The 22905-nt window shown below is 24.9% G+C and overlaps 2 protein-coding genes across 5 annotated transcripts; one reads left to right on the forward strand and one right to left on the reverse strand.

Moving 5' to 3' along the window:
- Positions 1–211: 211 nt before the first annotated feature.
- On the reverse strand, positions 212–10045 carry LOC112601161 (katanin p60 ATPase-containing subunit A-like 2). Its single transcript, XM_025348620.1, has 8 exons — positions 9967–10045; positions 3627–3697; positions 2436–2823; positions 2328–2359; positions 1931–2067; positions 1530–1830; positions 622–781; positions 212–563 (listed from the first exon to the last, which is right to left on the reverse strand). The coding sequence occupies exons 1-8, from the start codon at positions 10015–10017 to the stop codon at positions 336–338; spliced, it is 1368 nt and encodes a 455-aa protein (XP_025204405.1). The 5' UTR covers positions 10018–10045; the 3' UTR covers positions 212–335.
- Positions 10046–10108: 63 nt separating this feature from the next.
- LOC112601159 (bumetanide-sensitive sodium-(potassium)-chloride cotransporter-like) lies at positions 10109–22434 on the forward strand. Of its 4 annotated transcripts, none has more exons than XM_025348617.1 (18): positions 10109–10197; positions 10774–10833; positions 13794–14055; positions 15963–16213; positions 16281–16395; positions 16474–16601; positions 16678–16872; positions 17042–17273; positions 17497–17618; positions 17714–17849; positions 17959–18170; positions 18954–19192; positions 19257–19427; positions 19515–19615; positions 19690–19804; positions 20734–20861; positions 22024–22132; positions 22229–22358. In XM_025348617.1, exons 2-18 carry the CDS (start codon positions 10783–10785, stop codon positions 22356–22358), a joined length of 2697 nt encoding a protein of 898 aa, XP_025204402.1. In that variant the 5' UTR covers positions 10109–10197; positions 10774–10782. The 4 variants fall into 4 exon arrangements, with proteins under 4 accessions (XP_025204402.1, XP_025204401.1, XP_025204404.1 ...); XM_025348616.1 differs by having other exon boundaries at positions 10110–10197; positions 10770–10833; XM_025348619.1 differs by lacking the exon at positions 10109–10197 and adding an exon at positions 10415–10701 and having other exon boundaries at positions 10770–10833; positions 22229–22434.
- Positions 22435–22905: the final 471 nt, after the last annotated feature.

Below are 22905 nucleotides of genomic sequence, written 5' to 3' on the forward strand. Positions count from 1 at the left end.
TCAAAAAAATGAAAAACTTAAAAATGTTGTTTAATTAAGCAATTACCCTAACCCTATGATTTAAAAAAGTATACATTATATACTCGTATATTTTATGTATGTGTACCAGGATGTGTAAATACTTAATATGAATAAGTGTTTATCAATTGTTAATATTTGCATAAAAATGTTTATTAGTAATTTTGTTTTATAACAATATATAGGTATTTTAGATCATAAATTCCCAAATAGGGAATACTATATATATGTAGGTACTATATACTTAAAATTATAAAAAAACAATGTTTGTACTTTTATACTATATAGGCGCTGAAGTTAAACAATTCATCTTGAAATTAACATGATGCATATTGTGAATGCCAAACTTTATATTTATTATTATCTACCTCACTTGTTGATGGTTTTGTTTTTGAAATTGCATTGTTGACGTCTTTAGTCGTTATTGTAAAATTGATCTTATTACTGGGTATTTTTTCTAAAATTTGAAATATTGAACGCATAGCCTGCATTGCTGTTTCTTTACACACAAGTCTTATATCCGAACCAGAATAACCATTAGTTTCCTAAAAAAAGTAAAAATTATATTTTAAACTATTATTGTATTAATTGTTTATAACATACTTGAGCAAGACTATCACTATCAATATCGCATTTTATATACTTGTGTTTTTGTAACATTTCCGATAGATAGTATACAAACATTTCTTTTCTAGTTTGAACATCCGGCAAGTCAACAAAAATACGTTTTTCAAGACGACGAAAAATTGCAGGATCTAGTTCCCTTCGATAATAACAATACAATATTTATATAAGAATAAATATTTAATATTTGACTCGATACATAGGTTTATGTAATGTGTAGTGTGTAAGTAAGTTCTTAATTGTATATTATTATTTTATAATTTATTAGCCAATAGGTTAATGTCACGATATATAAATATTTAAGTTACATAATATATGATAAAACTTTGAATACTTATATATGTTTTGGGTAAAATTATGATGTTTCCAGATGCTTTTATAATTATTGCGTTTTAATAAAAATGTTTATAAAGTTACATTTTCTATATTTCTGAGGAAGTATGCCTAGATTTGTATATATTGATTATTGGTTACTATAGATAAGTCTTCGTCTAAATTAAAATTCAATAAGTTAACTGTAGATAGTTATGCACATTAACGTAAAATAATAGAAATTATATCTATAGATCATAATATTTTAATATGAGAATATTATAAAGTTTAAAATTTAGTACCTTCATGTATACATGGTATAGTATTATAAACTATAGTTATACATTATAATAAATATATTAGTAAACATTTTTAAAAAATAAGTCATCTGCTGAATAGTTTAACTATTGATGTATGATTTAATAATATTTTATGCATCTGTGGAACTGTGATAATAACTGACTAATAGTGTAGAGTGAAGATACCTATCTATCTCATTGCACTCTAGGTTTGTGATTAAATTTTAAGCTATTTGTTTAATGTTACTGTCTAAATATGTACTATTATAATTTTACCATGGATGGTTTGATGTTGCCAACAAAAATATTCGTTTTTCTGAACGCAAAAGACCATCCATATGTATTAATATTTCAGATGTTAATCTACGAGAAGCTTCATGGTCAATACGCTTCGATGCAATTGTATCTAACTCATCAATAAATATTGTACTTGGCGACATTTGTTCTGCCATTTCAAACATTACTTTAATAAGCTTTTCAGAATCCCCTCTCCATTTAGCAACAAGTGTACTAGGTGTGATGTTGAAAAATGTGGTTTTACATTCAGTCGCTACCGCTTTAGCAAGCAATGTTTTTCCTGAAAATAGTGTTTATTTTTAATACCTACATATTATTATGTAATATTACATAATAGTAATTTATTAAAATATATTGTGTATAATAGAAATTATAAATACCTGTACCAGGAGGACCATAAAATAACATTGCCGTCCATGGAGTACAAAGTCCAGTAAATAAGTCGGGATATTTAGTTGGTAGTACGATAGCCTCATCTAATAACTTCTTAGGCGTCGAAAGTCCTTTAATATCTGACTGTTGTCGCTGGTTTTTAATGGACTGTATAATTTTTAATATATAATTTTCATTAATATAGAAATGTATAATTTATTTTAAAAATACTGAGACAGACACGGTGACGCGCATATGTACATGGATACACGGTTAAACACACACTAAAATAGGTAACATTCGTACATGGATCGGATCGACATTGGCGATCATAAGATAACATAACAATAGATAATAATAATAATAGTGACATTTCTGAAGTATAATATACGCGTCGACACTGACCATTTCACATTTGGATTAGTGACTAAAATTTCCTTTAAAATAGTTTCATTTTAAATATTCTTGTTTTATTAGGTTCTCTTTAAAGTACCTAGTATGTTTAATTATTACTTTTGATATAATTTCAGCGTATGCTCGCCATTCGTCCTTCCAATAGCCGAGATCTATGGAAGGTAAACAATATTCTTCTTCTAAGGATTCATTACAAATATTTAAAGGGGTTACTGTAATAAAAGTTGTGTCTATTGATTGAGTATCTCGTGTATGTTGATTTGTATTTGATTTTTTACAGGTTTTGGTTTTATTTTTGGTAGCATTATGAATATCAGGTTTTGCAATATCCAGCGATTTGCTAATTTGTGGTTTTTTCTGATAACGTAAAAAATAATAATTTTCGTATTCTATAAGAATAGTATCTAAGTCTATGTTGTCACAAACTACATGATGACTTGTATTTAAACAAGCTTCTTCTACTAATGTTGATGCCGTTTTGATGTACCTAAGTTATAAAAACTATATGTATTGAGTATTCAAATATTATGATTAGTGCTACAACGTTTCTCGTGATATTTAAAATTATTACATTATAATATTGTTATACAAGGAATACGTTTTTTTGGAATATTTCGGTTAAGTATGAAGAAAAAACAGTGCCTACCTATAAGTAATAAATTAATTTATAATAAAAATAGATCGAGCCTATATCGACAATTTTACAGCGACACATAAATATACAGATAAAATATAAAAAAATTTATTGCATAAATATAATTAATAGTGGCAAAATAGTAAAAATATTAATACTACTATAACGAGTTTTGGAATCTATATAAGATATAGACAAAACGGTCCTCTGCAGTTCTGATTTTTAAAAACATTTTATGCAGATAAATTATACTAAAATTATGGTAGGTAAATTATTTTTTTTTTTTTTGTAAATTAGTAGGTATACTAAATTGAGACTATGTGTATGGTATAATTCAACAAGATGTCTCAATCGTTACTCCATACAAATAATAAGTACACAAATCTGTTAGAGAGTACCTAAGGATGTTCACGATCCATATGGCATATGTGTGTATTTATTAATATAGGTAAGTATTTAAAATTTAAATACTATTACTTTTTGTTATTTTAATTACTTATTACGTATTTAGTACCTACTTTATATATACAATAATGGATATATGTATTAAACAGATTTCTAAGTACTTCATAAACTTATTTATTAATTACTTACATTACGGCAGGTGTGTACCTATTTATATATAAACAATAAAATTTATACTTGACTATTCATACCCTTCGAATCTTAAAAAACTCTCTATCAAATAAAGGATCGACTTTTTTCTTTCTTGTTTCTTCTTTTTTTCCTGCGAATACATTTTTATATAATACTTGGTTAAAATTTTGTTTACACATAATATACATTAGCGAAATTCCTGAACATAAGGTTAGGTCACAAGTAAAATGATTAACTATAAAAATGTGAGTATACATGTATTACAGCTGTAAAACTTGTACAAGTGTTGAGCAATGTATTAGGGGCAAGTAGAACATCATCACGGAAAAAAAAAAGTCCTTATAATTGAAACATATATACATATACATGTATTTATGTGTACAAATTACATGTTATAAGTATGTACAAGTTTAAACTGTCACTGAAAATTAATTGTTAGTTATTAAACTATACACGCGTGAAACACGATATCATTATACGTTTTTAAACGTTCCATCGGTGTGAATATAAGGTGTTATTAGTCATAATTCGTGGTCCGGTTAAATTAATGGCAATTCAATTAAATTACAAATTGCTTTATTTCACAATTTTTAGATAAATATCTTATTATAATAAATTAAATAATAACTACCTGTATAAAGTATTTATAATTATAACTCATAGTAATATTTCGAAACAACATAACAATTTAAACGATACATTGCAATAGTGCTTTTTAGACATGATTGAAAATAATTATATATTTTTATAATAATGTGTAATAAAATAATAACATGAAAATATTATATTATTAATGTAGTATACATATTACATATTTTAACAATTAAATTTGTGCAAACATCGATTAAAAATTGTACCTTTTAACCAAAACGTCTAAAGCTATACCATGCCAGCGTAAGTAGATATAAACTCAATAGGTACTCAATGTGCCTTGACTCAATTATAGTTATTACTCTATACTTATTAGTATGAATATGCATAGGTATATAAGGATGAAAATAAGTACAAATACGTGGACACCGAAAAACAAATTTGGTTATTGGTGTAAAATGAGTACCGAATTTAAATATTTTTTTGTATATCTTATGACAATTTAAAGAAATAACATTTTTAAAAAACCGGAGAAGTCCCTCTATCGTGGTTTTGAATTAGTCACTTTAATATTATTATATTCAAAATATTATGGTCGATTTTAATCTATTTAAGATTTTGAATTTTTATAAATGTTCATAAAAAAATTTAGGGTTAATCAAAAATAAAGAATTTAGGATTAGTTCAATACGAGATTTATGATTAGTCAGTTTTGATTATGGCAATTTAAAAGTACCGAAAATGCATATGACTATATGAGGAAATCATTTTTATAGACAATTTAAGTCCATTAACTGAATAAATTGTGTAATTTAACAAAAAATGTAATTCATAGCGACTTGAAACTTCTCGCCGTTAAGTATATTATTGTTAATTACAGTCTATAGGTATTCAAAGATATTTTAAAAATATTAGTGGAATATAAAATTATAAAATAACTTTTGAAATATAGGATGACAAACTATTTCCTATTATCAAAACTATTTTGATAATTTCAATGATATATCTTTGAATTCAAATTTAACACATCAATTACGCATTTTTTATATTTTTTATTCAACCGATTATCACAGTTACCTAGGTACTTAATTATGTCAATTATGAGGTACTCTCGAATAATTGATATCTAACATATAGTACACCGACTTCCCGGTTTTTTTTAAATTTTTGTTTGATATTCATTTATTATATTCTGTAATAGGTTTATCGTATTTGATACAAAAATTCGAATTTTAATTGAATTGTTACTATTATTTGTAACACTAACTAATAAGTATTTATTTTTTTAATACTTATACTTATTAGTATTTTTTAAATTTATAAAAATTAATGTTTTGGCGAGTGGAGGAATGGACAAATATTTTACGCGTATCCATGGAGAAGTTTCACTACTTATAATGATAGGTAATGCCGGTAATGGAGAAGTTATTTACAACTAAACACAGTGTAAATGTACGATCATTAGCAACTTTTTTTATCAGCCAATTTATGAGAATTGCGCTAAACACTTTGATTTCAGAGAAAATACCTATAACTCACTTTTTTGATGAACGATCCTATGACCTATGAATTATGATACGAAAATTTTAGGATAACATTTTTATTATTATTTAACATTTTTATTTATTTATTTTTTATTATTATTATTTTTTTTAATATGGTGAAATTGCTCATAGAAACATGGAATATTATATAACAGGGGTGGCCACAACGAGGCTCGCGAGCCGCATGCGGCTCTTAAATTAGTTTCGTGCGGCTCTTGAACTAAATTTAGACTAAAATTAATAAATTTAAAATTTGTTTGAATCGTTAAAACGTTAGATAGCATTTTTATTGCCATCGATTTCGTTATCATTACAGTCGTTATTAGGTATAGATTGGCACGGCGGCGGTGCTTTTAGTATGTGTAGGCAAAAATGTGTCTTCATTTCATAAACATTGCTTTACAATGCGGCTCGCCTCGAATTAGCTTTATAAATTTTCGGCTCCCAAAGTTAAGGTTAGTGGCCACCTCTGTTATATAAGTATTAGGTACCCATTGAATATTCATTTGGTTTACGATGTATAATAAAATCAAATAAATTAATCCGTAGTTAATATGTTATATCTAATAATCTTGAACTCATAAATATATGTATGTATAAATACCTAAGTATTATACATTTTTTATTTAAAAATAAATTGGTATAGACATATTTTTATTCATTAAGAGGACGCTACACCCACATGTGTTGTCTCTTTCTTCATACTTTCAACATAGCATATTTTCGTTCAACAGAATCCATTTTATATTTTTATGTTGTTAGCTTTAACATTAGAGTAAATTTACCTGTTATCAAACTTAAAGGTAAGAAATTTATCTAGGCAATGACATAGGTTTTTATTAATATTATAATTTTAAAGTGAGTTATGAGCATTTTAAAGTTATATATATTTTATATCTATAATTCAGTTTAAAATTAAAACATCAATAAAAGCCTATGTCACTGTCTAGATAAAATTCTTACTTTTAAGTATGATAATAGGTAAATTTATTCTAACGTTAAGCTAATAACATAACATTAATTCTGCGGAACGAAAATTTGTCATGTTGTAAGACGGAGATAACACATGCGGGTGCGGCGTCCTCTTAAGTTATTTGGAACGAATTGAACTATATTAGTAGGTAAGTAAGGTTTCTCCTTGTATGGAAGACGAAACCGCTATACTGTTTTTCCACGTGATTACTAATTACAACTAACTTTACAATATAGAATAAAAATAAGGTATTAGGTATAAAATCATAAATGAAATATAAACCTCAATACGCATCGTCGAACTATCGGAAATGATCAAAGAAGACTGAGGACTGTAGACTGAAGAATTGGTAACAGTCATGCTAATGATAAACATTATTAAAAACACGTATAAAAATTAAGAATACATGTCACATTCAATACAATATTATGCAGTATCTACACTGACTGATTTATAAACATTTCTTTATGTTAGGAATAAGTTGTAGTTTAGTGTATTCTGTGTATTAAAAATGTTATAAGTAAATTTACAATTAACAGTATCATAAATATTGCATTAATAGGTATTTAAAATGAAAAATACATACATAGGTACATATTTTATCTAAAAGTGTCATAAGATAACATCGAATTCATATTAATTTGTTATATAACATCTATAAATTATCGTCATCATTTTTAATAGGTATATACAAAATCTTTTGTGAGTAACAATCATAATATTATCGCATTAGTATTATAATATTTAATGTTGTATCAACAGTTTTTTCTTCAATATTCATAAAAATATGTTCTTTGTTAATTTTAATTTAATTTTTCAATATAATAATGCATTGATGTTTAATTTACACCGTCTTGTATTATTATTTCATTAGCGACTTATTCTTAATATAGCGGTGATAAATAATAACAATAACTTTGCACAGTGGGCATGTTCCAATCCACTTCTCTCATTAAAACTTTAAATATTTATTGGTAAAATTTTCTGCCTTAAAAAATATAATTTAAAATGCTTGTTGTTCTTAAAGTAATTTAAACATTTCAAAAATAATAACGACAGAAAAATATTAAAAAATAAATTTTATTCTTCGAAAATATTGTACTTAAATATAATGGCTTTAAATTATGTAAAAATTTATTTTTAAATTTGCTAATATCTACTTATTGAGTTATTAAATATTTATTACTATTAAAGGACTGTTACACACTTACACCAATATTTGTTAATTCTGTCTCTGTATGCGCGTACACAGCATTAATATATTTTCCACGATTATGATTCTCTAGTTCAGCTTAGGCAAAACCTATTAAAGTTTTGTAAATGAAGATTTTTCCTATACATTGGTCAAATAGTTATTTTAATATTTTCATTTTATTTTTTTATTTTTTTATGTTAATGGTTAGAAAAAAAAATTTAATTATACTAAAATACGCTCTTTTGATAAAAATTATAATAATAATAAATCATCCCGCCAATGCGTAGGAAAGAATTTTAATTTAGTCCATTATATACTACCCAGCAATTGTCGAGACTCATAGCTAAATGAGAGAATGTATATTTAAATTTATTATGAATGGGAAATTTTAAATTAATTTTTAATTAACGAAAACGTTTAGTTTATTCAACACAACGTGCAAATTGCAAATAACATAAAAAATATTCTATATTTCTATGCACATAAGTTGTATGTAAAATTAATATTTATTTATATTTTTATCATTATTTTAAAAACTTAAAATTTTAAAATCTAGACTTAGATTTTCGATAAACCAATAATATCTAAATTTTGTAAGACAATTTTTTTTATTGAAAAAGATACATCATAATTCAATTTATAAACAAATGTAAAATTATTAATAAATGTTACATCTTCCTGCAATAAATTAAAAAAAAATTATTATTTTAATAATAACGTTATTTACGAGTATGTTGATTAAATTTTTTGTATTTTGCATTAAGGTAAATTATTATCAAATTTTTATGTACATAAATTATAAAAAAAAGATAGACAAGAAGGTACCGGTCTGCTGTAAATTAGGTGTAGAATAAATCTCATAAAAGTGCGTAGACTTAAATTTCAGAGGGTACCTACAGTGTTTTTGAACATTTTTCTTAATATTTTTCCTATTTAGTAGGATAATAGAATCTAATATTTGTTTCTATGATATTTACAATTTTTCACTAGGCTTTGTGTTTTTGTTTAACATTTAGTTGCTTAACATACTAAGTTTTTCCACATAAATTTAAAATATTTTAGAAAAAAATATGTTTTATTTTAGTAACATAAATTTTATTACGGGCTCCTTGCCATATAATTTAAATTTTAGAAGCTTAATTATAAAGTTTCGGGAGTGCCCTGACACGCACCCATTGTATGTACGCCTATGGTGGGTCACTATTATGAGTTTTTTTTTTTTTAATTTGAATGTTCGTAAAAAAAAAATACAATCGATTTTGTCAAAAATTAAATTAGTATAAAAATTCCTGCTGTTAATTTATTTTTAAATTTTGATCTTTTCAAAGTACACACTAAATCCAATTTTTTTATCCAAAACCACTTTCAAAGTTGAAAATCAAAGCATTTATTCGACTTCTTATCACGTACGTATACATAAAAATAAATACAGGATTGTAAAACCAATACTTTAATCGCTCTGCTTAAGATCTAAAAATACTTAAAACATTGATAACAATGTTTTTAAATAATTATAATAACAAATAATTTTAAGATAATAAATCATTTATTAATAAAAATAAAAATAATTGTATTGTAATGATTTTTAAAAGACAAGATAATACATTTTTTTTAAAATTATTATGGAGAGTAGTGGCTCTCTAAAAATTAACTTGCCAGGGGCTCAATCATAAGCCAGACCGACACTGACAGGAAATATCATTCTCTATAAAACGTATACCACCTTTAATATAAAAAAAACATGTAAAATATGTCCATAATTTTCCTTTCATTGAACCAGAGAATCGGAATAATAAAAGTAACGAATAAACTTTTAATATTATTGTTATTTGTTTATTAACTTATTTTTAAGTGTTATTTAAACATTGGTAGAATTTATACACAATGAAATATAAATATTGCTAAACAACACGCAAGGTAAGTAGAAAAAACAAATGTTGGTGTTATGATCACTTAAAAGAAACACCCAGTATATAATTTGGTTAAAGAATACTGATTATTTTTAATTTTTAATCTTTATAGTATTATTTACATACATTTTTAATGATAACATTATAATTACATAGGTAATAATTAATAAGTTTAATAAAACTCACGTAATCGCGTCCTTGATGTGCACTGTTGTTTAATGAATCGCATCTTATCATTATTGTTACAGAACTTAAGCTACTTCATATTTAAATGAAAGAACGTAAATTGTTTAATAAAAAAAAGTTTTTTCTCGACACACGAGTATTTTATGAATACTTCATACCATCGATCACGCACGGTTAATATAAACTACAATAATATTATTTCCATAGCAACAAATTGAATCGTGAATTTGTGTACGTTTATTGAAATATTAAAATAAATAAAACTTACATATTTTTTTTATTTTTTTTTTGTGTAATTTATAAATTAAAATGATTTTTTTTTTAAATATTATTTTCTACAGATGTATATTTAAATAAAAATTTTGTACGTTTTTGCTAAATTGGGTTTAATTATTTGTTATTACAACCATGATCTTTTAAATAACGTGCCACTTTTTTATGTAGTCCCCGCTTAAAATAGTATATTATACTCAGTATAAACCGGTTCGTTTTCTACTGCAACATTTATCGGTTTATCACATTACAATTTGTTTATGCTTAGATAGTTAGATACTTTAAGATACTTGTAATTTTGTAAACGTACTAATATTTATCGATTTGAAAAATATAAAAAAACATATTCGTAATTTAACAATAATTTTTTTTTTTTAAATATATTAAATGTTAATACTTCCTTTTCACTGAGTTTTCAATTAAGCTATCTTGCACATAAATCAAATACCCAATTACATAAATGTAAATATTTCTAAAAGAAACTTTGTTTCATGAACATTTTATAAATTTAATCATTACTATTTATGTAGCCAGTTTGCAACTATGACTGAACAGGTGGATGTTGTGCTAAAACCTTACCATTGGAATAATCAGGTAAATAAATTAATGTAACTAATATAAGTAACAAACTTTGTTTCACTAAAGACAATATTTTTAATGTAAAATCTAACCGAGTTACATTTAATAACCTCTTACTAATTTCATATTATTATTATTATTATTATTATTATTTTTGTATATCTAATAGCTAGGTAACTATCTCAATTTATTAATATTCAAATATAAAAACAATTAATAACTTATATTTTAGTACATTTTAAATAATTTAAAACAAACGTAATATAATAGGTATACTACGTGCGAAAGCTATACAGTTACGATTACCTCTATAACTCTTAAATGGTAGTTAATAGTGACAATAATGTACTTAAATAAGTAAATTAAAATGTTTTGTGTATAAAAAATATTACGTGTTGAACTGTTGATGGTTTTGATTCATTGTAGGTATAATATTTAATAGAATTTTATTGAAGGAGGTATAATATTTAGGTTAATTGTATAGTTTTTTAATTTTAAAAGTAATATATCTATTCTGCTTAAGAAATATTAAACCGTACTTTTTGTTAATAATCAAAATCTTGTCACTTTAAAAATCCTATATTATTTACCGACAACTTATGAGTAATGACGAACTATTTTTGATTATAATTATTGCACAGTACGTGTACCTAAGCATAGAGTTAGGATAATTTCCATGTATTGATCATATTGATTTATCCGATTCCTCGTTTCCTACAATAAATCAACAATAACAATGCGTAAGTACATATGATAGGGTACAACATATTTTTTTTGATTTTTGGATGAATTATTTATTTTCATAATATTAATAATAAGTAAAGAAATCGACAATGATGTTTAAATCTAAAACGTTGAAGATTTTTTTTCAGTGTTTAATGAATTTTTACACCAAATTAATCAACTTATGAATAATAATAATAGTAATAATAATACAAATGGAAAATATGCTTGTGATTTGTAGATATTGATTTAAATATTTTTATTATTATTAATATAGATATTGGCACTTGGTCTAATGGTATAGTAATTAAACGACTGTTTTAGAACTTGAAAACTTTAAACCGAATAATTTTAAGAAAAATAAAAATTTGTTAAGTTGAATGACGAAGAAAATACATGCTTGTTCGACGTCTTCTTAAGAAATTTTATTTTCGAACTACCTATTATTTGGATGTAATTTATTTTTATCGATGTAGCAAAAATATTTTCGTTATATGTATATATAGTATGGCAACTAAAAATATAGGACTTTGCAAATAGTTATTAAAGATATTGTATGTTATTATTTATAATCCTAAGATATGATTATTGAGCGGTATATTAATAATAAAAAACCTGCTTTTATCGAGGGGCCTCTGAGTTTTCTTAGGTTACCTGGCTCTCACTCCGGTCTTGGCATTGTGCCTGTACTGACGCTCGTAGAGATAACTTAAAGATAACTATTATTTTCTTTTTAATTTTGAATGAGGAAAAAAACCATTAAACGTGAAGCTAATTGGCCCTTTTTTCGCTTTTGCATAGCTGTTTAATTAGTACGACTGTCCCGAACCCTACATTTAAAATAGGCGTCACAACAACCCCCAATCCCTTGTTACAAAACGATTTTGGTACATATTCATTGAGGTTACAAATTTACTATTTTTGTTACCACTATATTATGTCTATATAACTTTGCTGTATAATTATGAGTCGAGTGGTATATGTACGAGTATATTATATTTGCGGCGAGATTTAATAAAACTGCCATGTTTATAGAATATAAATAGATACGGAATTTATTCTCATTACATTGACAGCACTAAGTACACCAATAATTTAAAGTTCATTTAGCTCCAATCAGCATAAAATATTTTTTCGTCATTAAACGAACTAGAGTTTTAATTTTAGGTTAGCGAGTTAGAGTACTTATTAAAATTTTAAATCATTTATTTTTTTGTTTTTTTTGTTTAAGTTTTATTGATCTTTTCCACTTGTATGTAATCGTAATAAAAATAATTGTATTGTTTTAAGTTTCGTACACATTGATCTATGTTTTGTCTTAAATTTTGTTATTTATAGTAAAAATAGTTGTATCAATAATCTTAATTAAAGTCGTAGTTTGAACTAGCTTCTTTTTACAGCTCAGATAAGAGGTGTGACAATAATATGACGAGACTTTCTTAGTAAAAGTTATTTATTTTTAAAATTTTTTAATTTAATGATTATCACCTTCAATGTACCTAATCTAACCGCTATTTTCTAATTACTATACGACTTTATGACCTATGTCGGTTTTGTATAAATCATTAAAAATTCGGAGAATAATAGACTTATTTGTTTATATATTATTTTAATATTTTAATATTAGAAGTATATCATGATAAGTGATGACATCATGATTACATTATAATGAAACGAAAATAAATCGTTCGTAGACGAAGGCGCAGTATTCAATTCCTGCAATTCTTAATGAACAATTTTTAGAGTCCATTTGTATAAAGTAGTGTATTCTTACTCTATTTACATTTATGTGAGTAGTATATTAATAATTGATATATAAGTAAATGATAAATTGTTTCAATTCAAGATTTTCAAATTATCACTTAGGCGATTGGTTAATCTATCTTTGTCAAACTGCAGTTTCTATTCCCTGTTATAATATTACTAATGTTTTATTATTTATAAACAATAACCTATAAACAATATTTTTATTTTTACATACATTACGGGTGGCTGCTCAAGGTACAGTTGCTTGAAAACAAAATATAATTGCACAATATATATCAATATTACGTTATACATCATTTTTTTTAAAATAAGCATTTTAATAATTATATTTATGAAGAACAATATAGGTTATAGAGTTATCTGTTTGTTATACTAAATAATGTAAATATTGTAAAGGTTTACTAGGTGTTATTTTTATTTTCCATAGTAGTTTTTTTATAATGATATATACCAATATACCGATATATTGCAATATAATTTTATAGATCCAATCCTATGAGAAGTTGGTTCATGATGAAGAAAATAAATTAGATGTAAACCAAGGAATAAAATTAGGATGGGTCGAAGGTGTGCTTACACCATGTTTACTCAGTATATGGGGTGTTATGCTTTTTTTACGAATGCCCTGGATCGTTGGACAAGCTGGCATATTAGATTCAATTTTGATCATCTTTATATCGCTTATAATAATAATTATCACTACATTTTCACTGTCAGCCATCAGTACCAATGGACGAGTTAAAGGAGGTATCTATAATATTATATATTTATTTAATAATCAATATAGTTTAAGATATAAAGCAGCGTTATGTATTGAATTTTTAGTGATTAATTTTCTTATCTAAAAACATATTTAATAACAAAAATAAATAAATAAATAAATATACTTAAAACTTAATATTGAAAGTAGTGTCTGGTTTCTGGATGGATAAAAATTGAATTTTTTTAGTTCTAATTAGAAAATTAACTTTATTTTTAAAAATAATTGAGAAAACTAAGAAAAACAGCAGAAGATAGAAATATTTTATAAATAAACTAGTTTATAACAACATTATATTTATTTTATTGTTGTAATTCAAAAAGGCTTAATTTTTAGTATTAAGTAAAATACTTTAAAAATTTAATTCAAAGTTCCTCATAATTCGCTTTATAACTCTCTAAATTAGATGAATCCAAAATAAACATTTAAGTTTATTTTTTATTGGCATTTGGAGTAAAAATCTTGACAAAATTAGTTGTTTATATTAACTATTTTTTCCTTAATAATTTTAATACTTTGCTGTAAAAAATAAATAAATATTAATCTTAAGCCTTGAAACTTTTCAATAATACCTACGTGTATTATTTTTTCAATAAATAATAAAATTTACAAAATATTTATCCTGTTTTTAAGCTATTTATATTTTCAACACGGAACTATAATTTACACTATTCTGTGTATACAGTACTATGTTAGTATTTATTTATTTTTTATTTTTACTCATAACTTTTTTCGATAATAATAGTATATTATAATTCAATATTAAAATTATTATTATATAAGCAATACTTATTTAACATATATATTATAATTTATTACACGCCATGATTTTGAAAAAAATTCTTATTATATACGGTATTAGGTAGGTACTAATAGATAATATAGAAGTTACTAACAGTATTATATTAATATGAATAAATTTTATATTTTTTATAAATTGAATCTTACATCATTTAAACTCAGTATTGTTTTTCGTATTCAACATATTATCATTATATTGATTTACACATTGACGAGGTTTATTTAAAAATTAAAAGTCTTAGCTAATGCGAAATTGTTTTCCTAGGTTTTGGGTTTTTGTATCGACTGCAAATCAATGTTTATATTTGTAACTTACCTGTAACAATTTGCAAACTAATATTTTTTATTCAAAATAAAATTGATGGATTAAGGAGCTGTCCCATCATGTATTACAGGCCGTCGCGTCTGCTTGAAACTGATGGTGCCAATATTTTATTACATATTTACAACTTTTTGTAATCAAAATCCTTCTCTCCCGGTGGTTGTATCAGTTTCAAATCGATGTTAATATTATACAATGTTTCATAATTTGTTACTTACCTTATATTTGTATTGTAATACAAGATTTAATAAATTGGGAGCCAACTTCATGTGTTGTCTTCATCCCAGTATATTTCACATCAAAAATAAAATATTAGGTTGCAAAATTATTAGCACCGGTTTGGAATCAATGCGAAATCTCGGGAATCAACTTCACGAAAGTGAAATCTTCTATACAGTTAGCAGTAGTTCTTAACCTTTTCAAAATCCTGTACACTTATAACTGTAAAAAATTTTTGCGAGCTACACCCATAAAATAAAACTGTACTTGTATATATAATATTTAAATTGCATAATATAAATTAGGTAAAATATAAAATTGGTATGCATAAATTTAATTATTAATCAATAATTTATAATTTAAGAATATTATTAAGAATTTTAATGTAGAACAATTCTCGTTAATCAAAATTATTATGCGCTTGTTCTATATAATATTCTAAAGGATATCGAGGAAAAAAGATTTAAAAATCCATTTTGCTAATTGCTAATAGTGTCTAGAATCTATATTTAACTTGATTTAAAGTTAAAAACTAACATTATAATCCTTCAGGGGGTTTATATTTTATTATTTCCAGATCAATTGGACCGGAATTTGGTGCATCTATTGGAATCCTATTGGCATTAGCCAATACCATTTTAGTATCGTTGAACACAATCGGATTTTGTTTGTCATTAAAATCATTGTTGCATACGTTTAATATACATGCAATGGATTCAAATTTTGTATTTATACTAATAGGGTTTATAGCGATACTTATTATGGGAATATTGTGTTGTGTAGGCATGGACGATGAAGCTAAAGTTAGTAATGTTAACCATAGTATTATAGATAGTTAATATTATTTTTAAGATATAATTATTTTTCGAGGTTCAAAATATATTGCTAATTTTTATTGTTGGAGCAATTTTTGACGTCATAATTGGATCATTTATAGGACCAACTACTGATAATGCAATAGCTTCAGGCTTTACCGGATTTAGCAGTAAATTTATTTTTAACTTGAACCATTGATTATAATTTATGATGTTTAGTTTCAGAAATAACTATTATTATTTTTCAGTGAAGACGTTTAAAGAAAATTGGAATTCAGATTATACGATCGATCAATCGTTTTTTACAATTTTTGCCGTTTTTTTCCCGTCTGTTACGGGTATACAAGCTGGAGCAAATATATCGGGAGATCTTAAGGTATGTACCTTAAGAATAAGCTTAAAAATATCAAATATTATTTTTGGCTTTAATTATAATCCAGGCGATTTTTTAGGATCCAAGTGCTTCAATACCGAAAGGAACCCTGCTATCGATTCTCATTACTATTACCTCATATATTGTTTTAGTAATAGTGCCTGGAGCAGTTCAATTAAGAGATGCGAGTGGTAATCCAAACGAAATATTTAATGAATTTTATTTGAACTGTTCATTTAGAAATTGTACGCAAGGATTACACAACAACGATGATGTAATAATATTTATATTTATTATGATATATTTGTATACATAGATAATTAATTAAGTAATAACTTAATTATAATAATTTAGTGTTATTATCAATTATATAATAATTGAAATCTTACTACCTACTGTAATATATGATGTTGCCATTGAATTTAAAATATATATTGTTACAGGTAATGCAGACAATATCTCTATGGCCGTATCTCATATACCTTGGTTGTTTTGCAGCCACCTTAAGCACTGCTTTAACCGCCTTAATTGCTGTTCCTAAAATATTACAAAGGATGGGTCAAGATGATATATATCCATTTCTTAAATACCTATCAAAAGGTTATGGAAAATCGAATGAGCCTTATCGAGCTCACATCCTAGCTATTGTAATTTCGTCGATATTTCTCTTGATTGGTATTGAATACAATTGATTAATATTAAAAATATTATAGGTATTATTTATTGAAAATAACAATTTCATATATACCTATCATTATAAAATATTAGAACATCTATTATATAGTAAATATTTATTATAGCTGTAATTTTTCGCATATGCCTATAGGTACAATGAAAGATTTATATAAACGCATTTTAAATATTTTTTGTGTATAAATTCATTTATATTGTTTTACAGGTGAACTGAATGAAATTGCATCATTCATCTCAACGATTTATTTATGTGCATATGCTTTGTTAAATTTATGTACATTTCATGTTGCATACTTTCAACCATTAGGTTGGAGACCATCATACGAGGTATTAACTAATACCATATTATCCATTAGATCATCATAAATGCTAATATATATAACTAAATGAATAACATCGATATAAATTAATTATTTTTCTAGTTTTATAACAAATGGTTAAGTCTTGTTGGAGCTATTATTTGTTTTTTGGTAATGATACTTATCGATATTCAAATGTCAGTAATTGTTATATGTATTATATGGGTTTTATATATAATTGCAGCTGGACAGAAAGATGGTATGAAATTAGTTGTACATTTTGAAATTTTTAATCTTATCAACTGTTGATTCTTGTGAATGTTATATACTTTAAAAAATCATTAATTTTTTTTTGAAAATAATTAAAGATATAAATTGGGGATCCTCAAAACAAATACAACAAATCAAAACCGTTATAAATAATGTGTATTTGGCTGACACCATTCAACAACATGTCAAAAATTATGTACCAAACATTATGGTACTTTCTGGTGAGCCTCAATCAAGAAAAGAATTGGTCTATTTTGCTCATATAGTAACTAAAAATAATGGTTTACAAACCTGTGTCAATATAATAAAGGTAAGTGATTTTTTTCCGCTTTAAAAATTTAAATTATGCTCATGATAATTATTGTAAAATTATAAAATATAAAGTAGAATAAATTTTAATGAAGATTAAAGTATTATTAATTATTACATTTAATTCAATATTACCTCGTAAGTTATAATAATAAATCATAATAAAGAACGTTGAAAAATTTATCAAAATTTTTTATAGTTTTCATTATTTAGTGTACTAAAAATTAAAATCAAAGAGAAGTATTCAAGATATAATAACTTGTATTATTAATCAATTAATTTGCTTGTGTAAAGAATAATAATTTGTATTGTAAGTAAATATACATAATGGTATAAATTACGTTAGATACATAATATTAACTAGGTAGTAGTACATTTTGTACCAAATAGTTAGTAAGTACCTTGTGGCTTGTACCTATTATTAGAGCGCAGAATGTTTGTAAATTTGACTTTGAATTCAGTTTTTTATTTTAATTCAACTTTAATGAACATTTATTTAATTTTTTATTAAATATCATTAAATTTTGATTGAAGTATCTTAAAAATCTATAAATACAAACCTTTATCGTTATAAGTTTGTAGGTATGTTATGTATTGTTGTTCTAGGAAAATGAACCTAGTAAATTATATATAATTAAACTAATAATATTATAATTTATGGAAAGTTTTTTTTAAATTACTCTACAATAAAATTAAATTTTATAAAAACTATCTAATTTTATACAGGTATATCTTGTAATTATTTACAGTTTTAACATACAATTTATATTTTAAATTCTTGCAGAATCCATTAATAAACAATCAAAAAAAAGAATTACTAGAAAAAGGAACAAATTGGTTAAACCAAACTGGGATCAAATCTTTGTATAATGTGCTCGATAATATCGATTTGGATATTGGTGTTAACCTTATAAATAGTTGTCGTCATGGCATTCTTAAACCTAATATCATTGTAATTGGTTATAAGCATGGCTGGTTTAACTGCACGGAGGATGATATTCAAACATATTTAAATATATTAAAGTATATATCATTATAATTAGTTAAAGAAGTATGTTTTTAAACAAATTGTATTTGTATTAAAAAGTTTATCAAACATGGATGGAATTGCGACTATAATTGTTCGGCTACCGAAGACAGACACAACCATTGAAAGCGAAGATAAAAAATCAGCTAATAGTAAACAAATACGGTTTTATGAAGGTGAAAGAGTAAATAGTCAAGCATTAATTAACGAAGAAGAAAAATATCAAGCAAAGTAAGAAATGTTTTTCAATACGGTTTTTTTTTATTATTATTTATTTATTTTGCATAGTTTGAAATAATCAAATCATTTTAAACTTAGGGAATTTGATTGTTCTGTAAAAATACACAATACTGAGTTTTCGTTTATTAGAAAACAAAATAATGGGACAGTGGATGTATGGTGGCTATTCGACGATGGTGGTGTGTTAAGACGAAATCAGTTAAATAAGTACGTGTGCCTAAAAAAATATTTACAATAAAACTGAATTTTACAGGTTTGGCGTTGATTATCGCACACATATTTAAATCGAGCGATATCTGGAAAAAATGCAAGTTTCGAATATTCGGTGTGACAGATCAATTCAAAAACGTAGACATGGAGAGAAATAAGTAATAATAACAGCAATAATAGTTTACTTCACGCGTTAGTTAGTTGATTAATTTATCATTGATACGTTTCGAATGATAAAAATATACGTTACTTATAGGCTATTATAGCATTCACTATATGCCGTTTTAACTAAAATAGGACTAAAACTATATTAAAATAATTATAATTATAGTTAAACATAATATTTAAAAATTCAACATTGTATGATAAAAATTATCTTTAGCTAAAATACAACTGTTAATTTCATTGGGCTAAATGCGTACATAGTACATACATAAATTTTACAAAAAAAACTACATGCATAGGTGTTTAGGACATGTAAGTAGTAGGTAAAAATAAACTCAACAGTTAAAACTGTGTATTTTTATATTTTAAATTAGTTAGTATACTTAATGATTAAATTATGCATGTACCATGAACGTTTCACACTTAATTTGTTCGTTATTATCACCGTTTACAGTTTGTATTGTTACCCATTTATTTAATTGTAATATCAGTACCAAATCAAATTTTAGTAATTATACTTTATTCTACTGATTATGATAAAATAAATTATTTAATCCGCACTCTCCGACGTATATTAAGTATATAATAATTTATATTTGGTTATTTAGTTGGTACATCATAAATATATTTTTTTATCATTAAAGCCATAATATTATATTGATTCCTATATGGTTATAAACAATGGTATATGTTATATCATGCAAACTACTGTATAAAATAAGATGGGACAGTATAATTCTATTTGTAAAAAAAAAACGGCACGAACGTGTCAGGAGAATTCATAACTTAATAATTCAAACTCCAATTTATTGTGTTAGAAAATAACTATTATTCGTGTTAGACTTTGATAATCAGGAAATTAAATAAATGCTATTTTCAAATTATAGCTAACAATAAATACAAAACAAATTATGATTTTCAGGTTAAAACAGTTACTATCAATGTATCGGATTCAATTTGATTTTATCGACGTTGTATTAGCAAAAGCAACTACTCTAAAAACTATGGCCAAATTTACAACTTTATGGAACCAGCAGTTTATTAACCCGAGTAAAATAATTAATATTTTTATTTTTACATTTCTATGATTTGTTTATGATTCATCAATCTAATTTATAAAATTATAGTTATACTTCAGCATGCTTATTATATCTACCAACATGGCTACATACGATACTATAAGCACGATAGGTGACAGAATAAAAATGTTAATTCATAACACTATTATTAATTTTATTAAAGTAGCCAGTTTGTATTCCTTAGAAATCTCCATAAAAGTTTAAAATTTATTTCATCTCTTGATTAAGCGTTTACATAAGTAACTTACCGACCCAAATAATGAGCACTATTATTAACTAATCTTAATGACTATTCTAATACAGGGGTCGGTAACCCGCGGCCCGCAAAGCAATTTTTGATGGCCCGCACAAAGGTGATTAATTTTTGTATTTTAATTTTGTTCGATAACATTTTTCATATAATTTTCAATATTATATAATTCTTTTTTCTTTTTAAATAAAATCTAATCTAACCGTTTTATAATAGAAATACAATTAAAAGTATTATATCATAATATGTAATTTTTTTTTTAATGTGGCCCTTTTGATGAAGAATTAATAAAAAAATGGCCCACGTGATTAAAAAGGTTACCGACCCCTGATCTAACACATTTTCTTTAAATATGACCAATGTTTATATCAAAATATGCCCAATGGTCGCTGATAAATTTATAGTCTTGAATACCAAATTTGTTATTTAGCAGCTATAAATAAAAATAATTACATTTATTTTAAATCTAGTCAATTGAATATCAAGTTTATAAGTATTTAAATTAGTATAGTACTAATTTGTCATCACTCAGTCAAATTTATTTCCATACTATATTTTAATTAAACACAAATGTGTATTGTATACTAACGTGGCATGTCAATTCTCAATAATTCTTCGCTTCATATAAGTAGAATAAATTGAATATGGAATTTATATGTTGTTATAATTTATAATATGTAGGTTCCATTAGCCTTTAGTGATTATACCGGTCTACTGGCCTTGTGGCTTGTAGACATTGGAAACAAAATTAGTCTGCTGAATAAGTTTAGTATACTTGCTCAAATTTTTAGACTGGTCTGTTGTTATTTTCTTACTATATTATCAAGATTGAATAAAAAGTGAAAACAATTCATTAATATTTACTTTTTAATATTTAATTTAGAAAATCAACAACAGGACAACGAAAAATATGATGAACAATCTGTGATTGATACATTGTACATAAAAGATTTATTGGAAACCTATTCAATGCAATCTAATTTGATCATTATGTAAGTAAACACGTACATTCTATCGATTTAAATGTATTTAATTACAATTATTTTAGTAAAAATAAACGAGAAAAACATTTTTTGTATTATTTATAGATCATCGTCCAAAACTACCGAAAAATTAGATCAAATACACATGTATTGGATGGAAGTAATAACTAGAGAATTACCACCTTGTATTATAATACATGGAAATACAATTCAAACTGTTACAGCTAGTGCTTAAATTTAAATTTATCATTTGTTTTATATTTTTTTTTCAAGTATTAAAATCTGTATTAAAAACTGGTTTGACGTAAAAATTCCCGTTTTTCCTTAATTTTTTGCTCATTTTTCCCGATTATCAAAAATAGTACTGTACATTTTTATTTTGACCTCATTAAAGTATAAACTAAATCCAATTTTCCATCTAAACCATTCTCAACGTTGAAAATCGTAGCATTTTATCGATTGTTCGTCGTGTTTACAGGCACACAAAAATAAAAAAATACACATAATCATTGTAAAATCTCTGCTCAGAATCTAGAATTTGTTTAAAATTGATTGATTAATACATTTTAGTTAATATATTAAAATTTTATAAGTTTTTTAAGGACTTTGTATTAAGTATGGGACTTTTTAACAAATACTCCAGAGTCCAGGGTCCTTTGTTATACTAAGCAGACACTGACTCAATTACAAACCATTTTAATAAATAGGTAGCAAATATTACCATCGTAGTTTATTATAGTTATCGTTTGAAATTAGAAAAAGAATAAATATTAACATATCAA

Source organism: Melanaphis sacchari, unplaced genomic scaffold, assembly GCF_002803265.2.
Source record: "Melanaphis sacchari strain LSU unplaced genomic scaffold, SCAv2.0 Contig75_pilon_pilon, whole genome shotgun sequence".
NCBI classification, from domain to species: Eukaryota; Metazoa; Arthropoda; class Insecta; order Hemiptera; family Aphididae; genus Melanaphis; species Melanaphis sacchari.

Excerpts from the sequence above, each read along its gene's own strand:
- LOC112601161 (XM_025348620.1), bottom strand. The coding sequence starts at position 10,017 with ATGATAAGATGCGATTCATTAAACAACAGTGCACATCAAGGACGCGAT. Across the intron at positions 2,824-3,626 it reads AGTTTTTTAAGATTCGAAGG|GTACATCAAAACGGCATCAA; the intron begins GTATGAATAGTC and ends TTTATAACTTAG. Across the intron at positions 2,360-2,435 it reads ACGCTGAAATTATATCAAAA|GAAATTTTAGTCACTAATCC; the intron begins GTAATAATTAAA and ends ACTATTTTAAAG.
- LOC112601159 (XM_025348617.1), top strand. The coding sequence starts at position 10,783 with ATGACTGAACAGGTGGATGTTGTGCTAAAACCTTACCATTGGAATAAT. Across the intron at positions 17,619-17,713 it reads GTTGGAGACCATCATACGAG|TTTTATAACAAATGGTTAAG; the intron begins GTATTAACTAAT and ends TTATTTTTCTAG. Across the intron at positions 19,616-19,689 it reads GTGGCTATTCGACGATGGTG|GTTTGGCGTTGATTATCGCA; the intron begins GTGTGTTAAGAC and ends TGAATTTTACAG.